This window comes from Lepidochelys olivacea (genome assembly GCF_965140295.1).
Source record: "Lepidochelys olivacea isolate rLepOli2 genome assembly, chromosome: 21".
NCBI lineage: Eukaryota > Metazoa > Chordata > Testudines > Cheloniidae > Lepidochelys > Lepidochelys olivacea.
The window spans coordinates 17,840,673-17,854,269 of NC_140431.1; the positions used below are offsets into that span (position 1 = coordinate 17,840,673).

At 53.5% G+C, this 13,597-nt stretch overlaps 1 protein-coding gene across 1 annotated transcript in view; it reads right to left on the bottom strand.

Annotated features, from left to right (window-relative positions):
• SHISA4 (shisa family member 4) overlaps nucleotides 1-13,256 on the bottom strand; it is a 48,328-nt gene extending 35,072 nt beyond the window's left edge. Inside the window, exon 1 of the mRNA XM_084611538.1 lies at nucleotides 12,527-13,256. Coding sequence (XP_084467664.1) covers nucleotides 12,527-12,599 — 73 coding nt within the window. The 5' untranslated portion in view covers nucleotides 12,600-13,256. The remainder of the gene's footprint in view (nucleotides 1-12,526) is intronic.
• Between the last annotated feature and the right edge of the window lie 341 nt (nucleotides 13,257-13,597).

Genomic DNA, 13,597 nt, shown 5'->3' on the forward strand with positions numbered 1-13,597 from the left:
TGTTCTCCGAGCTCATGTTGTCCTCCCACACTGACAGAGCACAGACGAATGCGTGGAGGCAAATAATGTCAGAGTGCAGGAAAGCACAAAATGACCAGGAGGAGAGGTGGCGGGCTGAAGAGAGGAGAAGCTCAAATGTGGCGGCAGCATGATGAGAGGAGGCAGGATTCAATGCTGAGGCTGCTGGAGGACCAAACCAGTATGCTCCAGTGTATGGTTGAGCTGCAGCAAAGGCAGCTGGAGCACAGACTGCCACTACAGCCCCTCTGTAACCAACCGCCCTCCTCCCCTAGTTCCATAGCCTCCACACCCAGACGCCCAAGAACGCGGTGGGGAGGCCACCGGCCAACCAGCCACTCCGCCACAGAGGATTGCCCCCAAAAAAGAAGGCTGGCATTCAATAAATTTTAAAGTTGTAAACTTTTAAAGTGCTGTGTGGCATTTTCCTTCCCTCCTCCACCATCCCTCCTGGGCTACCTTGGTAGTCATCCCCCTATTTGTGTGATGAATGAATAAAGAATGCAAGAATGTGAAGCAACAATGACTTTATTGCCTCTGCAAGTGGTGATCGAAGGGAGGAGGGGAGGGTGGTTAGCTTACAGGGAAGTAGAGTGAACCAAGGGGCGGGGGGTTTCATCAAGGAGAAACAAACAGAACTTTCACACCATAGCCTGGACACTCATGAAACTGGTTTTCAAAGCTTCTCTGATGTGTACCACGCCCTCCTGTGCTCTTCTAACCGCCCTGGTGTCTGGCTGCGCGTAACCAGCATCCAGGCGATTTGCCTCAACCTCCCACCACGCCATAAACGTCTCCCCCTTACTCTCACAGAGATTCTGAAGCACACAGCAAGCAGTAATAACAATGGGAATATTGGTTTCGCTGAGGTCTAAGCGAGTCAGTAAACTGCGCCAGCGCGCCTTTAAACGTCCAAATGCACATTCTACCACCATTCTGCACTTGCTCAGCCTGTAGTTGAACAGCTCCTGACTACTGTCCAGGCTGCCTGTGTACAGCTTCATGAGCCATGGCATTAAGGGGTAGGCTGGGTCCCCAAGGAGAACTATAGGCATTTCAACATCCCCAACAGTTATTTTTCTGGTCTGGGAAGAAAGTCCCTTCCTGCAGCTTTTGAAACAGACTAGAGTTCCTGAAGATGTGAGCATCATGTACCTTTCCCGGCCATCCTACATTGATGTTGGTGAAACGTCCCTCGTGATCCACCAGAGCTTGCAGCACTATCGAAAAGTACCCTTTGCGGTTTATGTACTCAGCGGCTTGGTGCTCCGGTGCCAAGATAGGGATATGGGTTCCGTCTATGGCCCCACCACAGTTAGGGAATCCCATTGCAGCAAAGCCATCCACTATGACCTGCACATTTCCCAGGGTCACTACCCTTGATATCAGCAGATCTTTGATTGCGTGGGCTACTTGCATCACAGCAGCCCCAACAGTAGATTTGCCCACTCCAAATTGATTCCCAACTGACCGGTAGCTGTCTGGCGTTGCAAGCTTCCAAAGGGCTATCGCCACTCGCTTCTCAGCTGTGAGGGATGCTCTCATCTTGGTATTCATGAGCTTCAGGGCAGGGGAAAGCAAGTCACAAAGTTCCATGAAAGTGCCCTTACGCATGCGAAAGTTTCGCAGCCACTGGGAATCGTCCGAGATCTGCAACACTATGCGGTCCCACCAGTCTGTGCTTGTTTCCCGAGCCCAGAATCGGCGTTCCACAGCATAAACCTGCCCCATTAGCACCATGATGCATGCATTGGCAGGGCCCATGCTTTCAGAGAAATCTGTGTCCATGTCCTGATCACTCACGTGACCGTGCTGACGTCGTCTCATCGCGCGGTATCGCTTTGCCAGGTTCTGGTGCTGCATATACTGCTGGATAATGCGTGTGGTGTTGAATGTGCTCCTAATTGCCAAAGTGAGCTGAGCGGTCTCCATGCTTGCCTTGGTATGGCGTCCGCACAGAAAAAAGGCACGGAACGATTGTCTGCAGTTGCTCTGACGGAGGGAGGGGCGACTGACGACACGGCTTACAGGGTTGGCTTCAGGGAGCTAAAATCAACAAAGGGGGTGGCTTTACATCAAGGAGTATTTCAGGCAGGACTTCACGGAGGGTTCCAATAAGAAATGGTGCACCTAAGTTATTGTTCTTATTGGAACAAGGAGGTTAGCCTGGCCTCTGATTGATACATGGCTAGATTTACCTCGCTGCACCTTCTCTGTGAGTGACTGCAGTGTGACCTAGAGGAATGAGTCCCCTAGACAGGGGAGGAGGCAAATGAGTACAAAACAAATCTGGTCTATTTCTTGTTTTGATCCACTCCATCTATCTTTTACATCTTTGGCTGGCAGCAGACGGTGCAGAAGGACTGCATGCCATCCACATTTCATGGCTGCTCGGCAGAAGATGGTACAGTACGACTGCTAGCCATCCTCATCTCTTGCCTGCCCGGCAGAAGATGGTACAGTACGACTGCTAGCAATCCGTATCGCCTGCCTGCTCACCATAAGACGGTTCAATAGGACTGACTGCAGAACTAAAGAGAATGACCTGGTCAAGTCACTCCAAATTTAGTCCCTGCGCCCATGTCTGCCCAGGCGCTCCCAGCTGACGTGGCCAGGAGCACCTCGGACACGACGAGGACGGCTACCAGTCGTATTGCACCGTCTGCTGCCACAAGGCAAGGGGTTGCTGCTTCTGTGTAGCAATGCCGTACCGCGTCTGCCAGCACCCAGGAGACATACGGTGATGGTTACCTGAGCGGGCTCCATGCTTGCCGTGGTATGGCGTCTGCACAGGTAACTCAGGAAAAAAGGCGCAAAACGATTGTCTGCCCTTGGTTTCACGGAGGGAGGGAGGGAACGGGGGCCTGACGATATGTACCCAGAACCACCCGCGACAATGTTTTAGCCCCATCAGGCATTGCTATCTCAACCCAGAATTCCAATGGGCAGCGGAGACTGCGGGAACTGTGGGATAGCTACCCACAGTGCAACGCTCCGGAAGTCGACTCTAGCCTCCGTACTGTGGAAGCGCTCCGCAGAGTTAATGCACTTAATGCACTTAGAGCATTTTCTGTGGGGACACACACACTCGAATATATAAAACCAATTTCTAAAAAACCGACTTCTATAAATTCGACCTTATTCCGTAGTGTAGACATACCCTTAGTAGTCAAAATCCAGTGATTTAGACTGTGAATTAAGATTGTTACAAATGGACTAATGAGTGAATCGTAAAAACAGGTATAATTTGTTGGTTTAAGGATATACTTTGTATATTTTGACATATAATGTTGACAATTTGTGTTTTAATAGTTATAAAACTTTAACTTTTTTCAATATCAACACCTATCATCATTAAACATCGGCTGTCATTAATTATCTGACCTATAATTTCCCCCAACTGTGCAAATTTAAATCTATGCAGAAAAAAAATCCTTAAAACAGATATTATCCATCAAAATTATTTAAAAAATCAAATTCTGCCAAGCCTACTTTAAAACATCATTGTTTTGGTAAGAGTGCTCTGAGGTGCCCTGTAGCGTACAGAAAAGTGCACAGAGTTGCAAGCAGGCAGACCATGAATCCTAGCCCTAGGTCTCCCACTGACTGGTGGTAACATTCCTGTGCACTTCACAATCCTTTTTATTAGGGTCTTGTACACCTACTTAGGGCAAGTCACCCTTTCCCCCAAACAAGCATCATTCCTGAAGGTGTTACACTCACACTGATGGGGACAGGGAGTGGATTGAACTACAGAGCCTTGGCTGAGAAGTTGCTAGCATGAATCCAGCCCAATTCAGTAGAGATGATTAGGGGGGTATCAGTTCCAGGTCCTACTTCACAACCACCCCATCTTACTCTGCACTAAGGGCTTGTCCACACTTGATAAATGTGTTTGTTGGAGACCATGATAGCTAACACATTTTCAATCCTACTGCAGACAGGGCAAACAGTCATTTTAAGGTATTAGCTAGTTTGAAACTACAAGGGGCCAAGCCTACGCTTGGATTTCGAAACATGCCAGTGATCACCTTTTGAAAACACGCTTTTTCCTCATGACAACAAGCCCTTATTGGCAAACTCACTCAAGGCCAAGAACTCATGGTTCATAAAGACTGAACTGCCTGCCCCTCGCAGAAGAAGCCCCCGCAGAGCAGAGCTGAGCCTGCTGGCAGGGCGGTATGTATTCATTTAAATGTATGCTGTGTAATAATAGAGTTATTGCTCTGGTTTTGGTGTCCTTGATGATGTTTTTTAAAATACACTGAAATAAACAGACCCGTCTTTCCTTCCCAGATAAGTTCAGACACACAGTGGCAGCAGAAATGTGACTGCAGTGAATTGACCCCCAGAATACCACCCCAATCCTACCCAGTCCCCATTTTTTCACGAGCCTGAAGATAATGTGGGCTTTCCAGAGCACCACAAAGGCCAACAAACTTGGGCTGTGAAGATGGGCTTCTGGGGGAAGAAGGGAGCAAGTCACAAAGGCCCAGGGCCCATTGCCCCCTCTTTCTTACACTGAAGAGCCTTCATACCAGGCTAGGGTTGCCAGGTGTCCGGTTCTCACCTGCCGAGCGGGCCGTCAAAAGTCCAGTCGGCAGCACAGCGGGGCTAAGGCAGGCTCCCTGCCTGATGTGGCTCTGCGCAGCTCCCGGAACCAACGGCATGTCTTCCCTCCAGCTGCTAGGCCTAGGGTCAGTCAGGGGATGCCACATGCTGCCCCTGCCCCAAGCACCAGCTCTGCAGCTCCTGCAGACGGGGCAGCAAACAGAGCCGCCTGGCTGCATCTCCGCATAGCAGCCATAGGGGCGACATGCCGCTGCTTTTGGGAGCCGCCTGAGGTAATGCCACCCGGAACCTGCACCGCTGACCACCCCCACGCCCCAACCCTGATCCCTCTCCTGCACTCCAAATCCCTCGGTCCCAGCCCAGAGCACCCTCATGCACCCCAAACCCCTCATCCCCAGCCCCATCCCAGAGCCCATACCCCCAGCCAGAGCCCGCCCCTCTGCATCCTGCCCCGATCCCCCTCCCACCCTCTGAACCCCTCGGTTGCAGCCCAGAGCACCCTCCTGCATCCCAAATCCCTCATCCCCGGACTCACCCCAGAGCCTGTGCCCCCAGCCAGAGCCCTAACCCCCTCCCACATACCAACCCACTGCCTCAGCCTGGAGCCCCCTCCCACAACCTGAACTCATTTCTGGCCCCACCCCAGAGCCCACACCCTCAGCCAGAGCCCACACCCCCTCCTGTACCCCAATCCGCTGAGCCAGCTCTAAAACTGAGCGAGTGAGCGAGAGATTCCACCACCTCCCTAGGTAACCCATTCCAGTGCTTCACCACCCTCCCAGTGAAATAGTTTTTCCTAATATCCAATCTAGACCTCCCCCACTGCAACTTGAGACCATTACTCCTTGTTCTGTCATCTGCCACCACTGAGAACAGCCTAGCTCCATCCTCTTTGGAACCCCATTTCAGGTAGCTGAAGGCTGCTATCAAATCCCCCCTCACCCTTCTCTTCTGCAGACTAAACAAGCCCAGTTCCCTCAGCCTCTCGTAAGTCATGTGCCCCAGCCCCCCGTTCATTTTCATTGCCCTCCGCTGGACTCTCTCCTATTTGTCCACATCCTTTCTGTAGTGGGGGGGCCTCAAAACCAGATGCAATACCCCAGGTGTGGCCTCACCAGTGCCAAATAGAGGGGAATAATCACTTCCCTCGATCTGCTGGCAATGCTCCTACTAATGCAGCCCAATATGCCGTTGGCCTTCTTGGCAACAAGGGCACACTGCTGACACACACCCAGCTTCTCGTCCACTGTAATCCCCAGGTCCTTTTCTGCAGAACTACCGCTTAGCCAGTTGGTCCTTTTGATTATCAAAATCATGCCATAACTAAGGTTTTCAATTGCAAAAGGGAAGAATTTGATAAATTAAGGGAACTAGTTAGTGAAATCAACTGGATTGAAGAGCTCAGGGACCTCAATGTGGAGGAGACTTACTTATTTCTCTCTCTCCTGAACAACACAACACTTGTCTTCCAGCTATTAGTGCTAGTCCACTGTGTTTCTGTTATCCCTCTAATGTCCTGCACCAAGAGCTGTAGTTCCTCCATTTTGTTGCTGAGGCTCCTTGCATTAGCACAAAAACATCTCAGTTGTCTTCTCTCTGACCTCACTCAATTTCTTAGCAGGATTGGGCATAGTCCTTTTGCTGTCCATATGCCTATCTTCTGGAGTTCCTTTATCCATTACTATATTCTCACTTACCTGATTTTCCTATTCCTGTATATTACAACCATGTGTGGAGACTAAACAACTCTTTCCTGACTTCTAGCAATGGAACCAATGGAAGAGGAAGAGACTTACTTTCTCTACCTTTGACTTAAAGAAATTCCATCTGGAATTTGCATCCCAAGCAAGGGCATAAAATTTGTAGGGAAGGGCTTCAGATCTAACTGAATGAATAAACACTTCAGAAAGGACATCAGGAGTAAGCAGAGGGCCTACAAAGAATGGAAAAAGGGATTGATCAGCAAAGAAAGCTCTGTTTTGGATGTCAGAGAGTGTAGGGACAAAGAGAGTTGCTGGAAGTGAAGCTGAATTAGAAGGAAAATAAAATAAATAGTAAAAGGTTCTTTAACTATATAAAATAAATAGAATAGGAAAAGAAGTGGGGCCGCTATGCAGTGAGGATGGGGTAGAAAGTAAGGATAATAGAGGTACAAAGCTAAATGAATAATTTTCCTCAGTTGTCAACAGTAATGGTGATGTAGAACATGGGTAGAGCCCTGTGCAGTTTCACAGCTGACATTCATGGATATAACGCGGATTACGCGGACGTGCAGGGCTCTAGTGACAACGAGCGAGACCAGCAGGGCAATGCCCAGCAACCGGGCCAGGAACTGCGGCGGCGAAAGCAGCAGCATGTTGGGCCGACACTCACAGGAGCCCAGCCTGGGCAGGTCCTCCGACGTGGCTGTACTGCCCCAAGCCTGCCCACTGGGGGGGCACCAGCTCCCCAGCAGCTGTCCCTGCTCACACTCGTGTGTGCAAGCAGCTTGCACACTCTTGGACAGGAGCATGTATCTGCGCAGGGCTCTAAACATAGGGGCAAAGGCAGGATAGCTGATGGGAATGAGTATATAGAAATGGAAACTACCAAGTCCATGGTGGAAGGAAAACATAGAGTTTAATGCAGGGGTTCTCAAACTGGGGGTTGGGACCCCTCAGGGGGTCACGAGGTATTTACATGGGGGGTTGCAAGCTGTCAGCCTCCACCCCAAACCCTGCTTCGCCTCCAGCATTCATAATGGTGTTAAATACATTAAAAAGTGTTTCTAATTTATAAGGGGAGGAGCACTCAGAGGCTTTCTGTGTGAAAAGGGTCATCAGTACAAAAGTTTGAGAACCACCAGTTTAATGCATTCAAGTTGGGGGTGATCTCCAGACCAGAATACAGAAAGAACTGACACATGAAAGTGCAAGTCCAGTGGCAAGGATTTGTAATAAATGATTAAATCAGGGGTAGTACCATATGAATGCAGAATAGCAAATGTTGTACACCTATATTTAAGAAAGAGTAGAAAAAAGTAATCCAGAAAACTACAGGCCCATTAGTCTGACCTAAATAGCATGCAAGGCTTCAGAACAAATTCTGAAGGAAAAAAACATTAGACACGGAGATAAATGGAAAATGGAATAAAATACAACATGGGTTTACGAAAGGTAGATCATGCCAGACTAACTTGCTGTCTTTCTTTGATATGATACCTGATTTCTTAGCCAAGGGAAATGCAGTGAATCTGATCTATCGAGACTTCAGTAAAACATTTGATATAGTACAATATGGGAAATTATTAATTAAGATGGAGAATATGGGGCTTAGTACAAGCATTGTAAGGTGGGTAAGGAACTGGCTAAAGGGAAGAACTATCAAGGTACAGCAAAATTACTAATGGAGGTCCTCAGGGAGTTAGGACAGATCTTATTGGTCCTGCTTTGAGCAGGGGGTTGGGCTAGATGGCCTCCTGAGGTCCCTTCCAACCCTGATATTCTATGATTCTATTATTATTTAATCGTTTAATTAATGACCTTGGCACAAAAAGAGGACGTGAGCTAATGAAATTTGCTGGTGACACAAAGTTGGGACGCATCATCAGTACAGAGGAGGATCAAAATATTGTACAGGAAGAATTGGATGAATTAAAGGACTGGAGCAATAGAAATGGGATGAAATTCAATAGTACAAAGTGCAAGGTTATGCACCTAGGGACTAATAACAAGAATTTCTGCTGTAAGCTGTGGCCTCATTAGTTGGATATGACAGAGGAGGAGAGAGACCTGGGTGTATTAGTTGATCCCAGGATGACTATGAGCCATAAATGTGATGCGGCCATGAAAAAGGCAAATGCTATCCTAGGATGTATCAGCAAAAAGAAAAGGAGGACTTGTGGCACCTTAGAGACCAACCAATTTATTTGAGCATAAGCTTTCGTGAGCTACAGCTCACTTCATCGGATGCATACTGTGGAAAGTATGTGGAAAATTTCCACGGCATGCATCCGATGAAGTGAGCTGTAGCTCACGAAAGCTTATGCTCAAATAAATTGGTTAGTCTCTAAGGTGCCACAAGTCCTCCTTTTCTTTTTGCAAATATAGACTAACACGGCTGCTACTCTGAAACCTGGGATGTATCAGGTGAGGCATTTCCAGTAGACACAGAGAAGTATTAATGGCATTGTAGAAAGCCCTGGTAAGACCTCATTTGGAATACTAAGTGCAATTCTGATCAATCCTGATCACAGGAAGATGAATTTAAAGTGGAACAGGTGCAGAGAAGAGCTACGAGGACGATCAGGGGAATGGAAGGCCTATTTTATGAGAGAAGACTGGATGAGCTTGGCTTGTTTAGTCTAGCAGAGGGTTCTCAAACTGGGGGTCGGGACCCCTCAGGGGGTTGCAGTTTGAAAACCACTGCTCTAGTGAAATCGAGACTACTTAGAGATGAATGAGTCGGCTTTTAGCTCATGCAGTAGAGGCTCATGCATTTAGGTTCAGAGGTCCCAGGTTCAATCCCACCCGCAGGTTGTCCTCATTAGGAAAGAGAGACAGATCACCATGGAGGGACTAGAGCTTGTACCAGGCTAAAGGTTTACTCTCTCTGATGGAGGGAATAAGGAGCAAGAATGACAGGCTTACTGAGGGCAGTTCCTGGTTTGCAATAGCACATACAGGTACAAAGAATACTGTAGGAATCAGATTATTCCAAGTTTCTGAACATGGAATACACAATGCTCTGGGCTCAACCATACAATCAGGGGCATGGGCCCCCAGATCAGTGGGAGCATAGAACTCCTCCGGGGCCAGGGCAGGGAGAGCAAGCTGCCCTAGGCCAGAGTGAGAGATGACAGCTCCTACAGCCCTGGGGCTGGGGTAGGGGGGAGATCCAGCTAGGGTGACCAGACAGCAAGTATGAAAAATCGGGACGGGGGTGGGCGGTAATAGGCACAGGCACCAACTTTTGTCAGCACCAGTGGGTGCTCGTGTGCCCCCACCCCCACCCCAACTCCATCCCTCCCTGCCCTATTGGATCCCTCCCCAAATCCCAGCCCCAGCCCCACCTCCTTCCCCAAGCGCGCTGCGTTCCCCCTCCTGCCCCTTCCCTCCCATGCTTGCCGCACAAAACAGCTGTTTTGCAGCACAAGCGCTGGGAGGGAGGGGGGAGAAGCAGGACCTGCACGCTTAGAGGAGGAGGCGGAGCGGAGCGAAGGCGGAGGTGAGCTAGGGCGGGTGGTGGGTGCTGCTGGTGGGTGCAGAGCACCCAGCAATTTTTCCTCATGGGTGCTCAAGCCCCGGAGCACCCTTGGAGTCGGCGCCTATGGTAACAGGAGCCTATATAAGAAAAAGACCCAAAAATCAGGACTGTCCCTATAAAATCGGGACATCTGGTCACCCTAGATCCAGCTCCTCCAGCTGCCGGGGGAGAATGAGCTCCACTGGCTGCTGGGGGAGGGCAGGAGAGCCAGCTCCACCAGTCCCACTGCTGCGGTGGGGAGAACCAGGTCCTCTGGGGACACGGTGGGAAGAGCCAGCTCCTCCGGCTGCGGGGAGGGAAGAGCCAGCTCCTCCAGCTGTGCGGGACACAGAAAGTCCCCCTCCAAAAGGGCCAAATTTTTATTCCTGTGCACACCCCTGTATGTAACTGTTTTCTTACTGTAAGTCATACCGGCTGTTTACAGAAGTCGAGGCAGAATCCAGAGCTAAACTGAAGATTTATTTTATACTGAAATTGGGGTACAAGACCTTCCCTATATGGGAGGATTAGTCATTGCTCCCACCTCCCCTCCTGTGATTAATGGGACAGTCTGTTCCCTGTGCTGTGCCTCAGTGGGCAGCATGGCTGGGCTGGGTCCACAACACCCAGACTGGGGTGGCTGGTGTCTACAGGATCTCTGAATCCACAGATAAATACACAGCCTCATGGTGATGCTAGGGACAGTTCCCCTTACGAAGCACCACTTCTGGCACCTTTGGGAGCTCCACACCCAGTCCCATGCTCCCTGTTATCTCAGCACCCCACACATGCTCCCCCCCTGCACCCATCCCCATATTCCCGTTATCGCAGCACCCAACACACTCCCCCCTGCACCCAGGCCCACATTCCCCCCCACACACCCCCAGCCCCACGTTACCTCAGCACCACCCTCGCTCCCCCCACACCCAGCCCCATGCTCCCCCGTTACCTGAGCACCCCACACATGCTCCCCCCCACACCCAGCCCCATGCTCCCCCGTTACCACAGCACCCCCCACGCTCCCCCCATACCCAGCCCCATGATCTCCCGTTACCTCAGCGCCCCCCACGCTCCCCCCATACCCAGCCCCATGATCTCCCGTTACCTCAGCGCCCCCCACGCTCCCCCCATACCCAGCCCCATGATCTCCCGTTACCTCAGCGCCCCCCACGCTCCCCCCATACCCAGCCCCATGATCTCCCGTTACCTCAGCGCCCCCCACGCTCCCCCCATACCCAGCCCCATGATCCCCCGTTACCTCAGCGCCCCCACGCTCCCCCCATACCCAGCCCCATGATCCCCCGCTACCTCAGCGCCCCCCACGCTGCCCCCATAGCCAGCCCCATGATCCCCCGCTACCTCAGCGCCCCCCACGCTCCCCCCATACCCAGCCCCATGATCCCCCGCTACCTCAGTGCCCCCCACGCTCCCCCCATACTCAGCCCCCATGATCCCCCGCTACCTCAGCACCCCCCACGCTCTCCCTATACCCAGCCCCATGATCCCCCGCTACCTCAGCGCCCCCCACGCTCCCCCCATACCCAGCCCCATGATCCCCCGCTACCTCAGCGCCCCCCACGCTGCCCCCATAGCCAGCCCCATGATCCCCCGCTACCTCAGCGCCCCCCACGCTGCCCCCATAGCCAGTCCCATGATCCCCCGCTACCTCAGCGCCCCCCACGCTGCCCCCATACCCAGCCCCATGATCCCCCGCTACCTCAGCGCCGCCCACACTGCCCCCATAGCCAGCCCCATGATCCCCCGCTACCTCAGCGCCCCCCACGCTCCCCCCATACCCAGCCCCATGATCCCCCGCTACCTCAGTGCCCCCCACGCTCCCCCCATACTCAGCCCCCATGATCCCCCGCTACCTCAGCACCCCCCACGCTCTCCCTATACCCAGCCCCATGATCCCCCGCTACCTCAGCGCCCCCCACGCTCCCCCCATACCCAGCCCCATGATCCCCCGCTACCTCAGCGCCCCCCACGCTGCCCCCATAGCCAGCCCCATGATCCCCCGCTACCTCAGCGCCCCCCACGCTGCCCCCATAGCCAGCCCCATGATCCCCCGCTACCTCAGCGCCCCCCACGCTGCCCCCATACCCAGCCCCATGATCCCCCGCTACCTCAGCGCCCCCCACGCTGCCCCCATACTCAGCCCCATGATCCCCCGCTACCTCAGCGCCCCCCACGCTGCCCCCATACCCAGCCCCATGATCCCCCGCTACCTCAGCGCCCCCCACGCTGCCCCCATAGCCAGCCCCATGATCCCCCGCTACCTCAGTGCCCCCCACGCTCCCCCCATACTCAGCCCCCATGATCCCCCGCTACCTCAGCACCCCCCACGCTCTCCCTATACCCAGCCCCATGATCCCCCGCTACCTCAGCGCCCCCCACGCTCCCCCCATACCCAGCCCCATGATCCCCCGCTACCTCAGCGCCCCCCACGCTGCCCCCATAGCCAGCCCCATGATCCCCCGCTACCTCAGCGCCCCCCACGCTGCCCCCATAGCCAGCCCCATGATCCCCCGCTACCTCAGCGCCCCCCACGCTGCCCCCATACCCAGCCCCATGATCCCCCGCTACCTCAGCGCCCCCCACGCTGCCCCCATACTCAGCCCCATGATCCCTGCACACAGCCCAGAGCTCTCCCTCCTGCTGTCTCCCCCACCCCACGCTCTGAGTTCGCCCCACGCCCAGCCCAGGCTCTTACCCAGAGAGGCGGTCAGGCTGAGGAGCACCATGGCCAGCAGGGGCCCGGCGGTTCGGGGGACCCCACTCCCCATCCTCCTGCCGCCCCGCTGGAAGCCCCAGGAGGCCGGTGGTGCCCAGGGCCTCGGCGGCCAGGCGGAGCGATCCGCCCCGGGCCCGGCAGCTCCCTCCTCCCGGGGCTGCTTAACCCAGCCCCTGCTGCAGGGCTGCGGGAGCCGGGTCCAGTCCGGAGTCAGACCCCGAACAAAGCGAGCTGTCGCTGTCAGTGCGTGTGTGCCCGTGCCCAGTGTGTCTCCCCTATTGTGTGCTTGCGTGCCTCGCGTGTCCCCCCCGGTGTGTGTGCCCCTAATGTGTGTGTGCCCCGTGTGTCTCCCCCCCGTGTGTGTGTGTGCCTAGCGTGTGTCCCCCCAGTGTGTGTGTGCCCCTAATGCGTGTGTGTGTGCCCAGTGTGTCTCCCACAGTGTGTGTGTGTGTGTGTGTGTGTCCCGTGTGTCTCCCCCCATGTGTGTGTGCATGCCTAGTGTGTGTCCCCGCAGTGTGTGTGTGTGTGCCCAGTGTGTCTCCCCCGTGTCTGTGTGCATGCCTAGTGTGTGTCCCCCCAGTGTATGTGTGTGTGTGTGTGCCCAGTGTGTCTTCCCCAGTGTGTTCATGCATGCCTAGCATGTGTCCCCTCAGTGTCTGTGTGTGTGCCCCTAATATGTGTGTGAGCCCCTAGTGTGTGCATGCATGCCTAGTGTGTGTCCCCCAATGTATGTGTGTGTGTGCCCCTAATGTGTATGTGTGTCCAGTGTGTCTCCCCCAGTGTGTGCGTGTGAGCCCCTAATGTGCACGTGCGTGCCTAGCGTGTCTCCCCCCAGTGTGTGTGTGCGCGCACCCCTGTGTGTTTGTGCGCCCAGTGTATCTCCCCCAGTGTGTCTGTGTGCGTGCCCAGTGTGTCTCCCCTAGTGTGTGTGTGCGTGCCTAGCATGTGTCCCCCCAGTGTGTGTGTGTGGGTGCCCCTAATATGTGTGTGTGCCCAGTTTGTCTCCCCAGTGTGTGTGTGTGTGACCCCAGTGTGTGCGTGCGTGCCTGC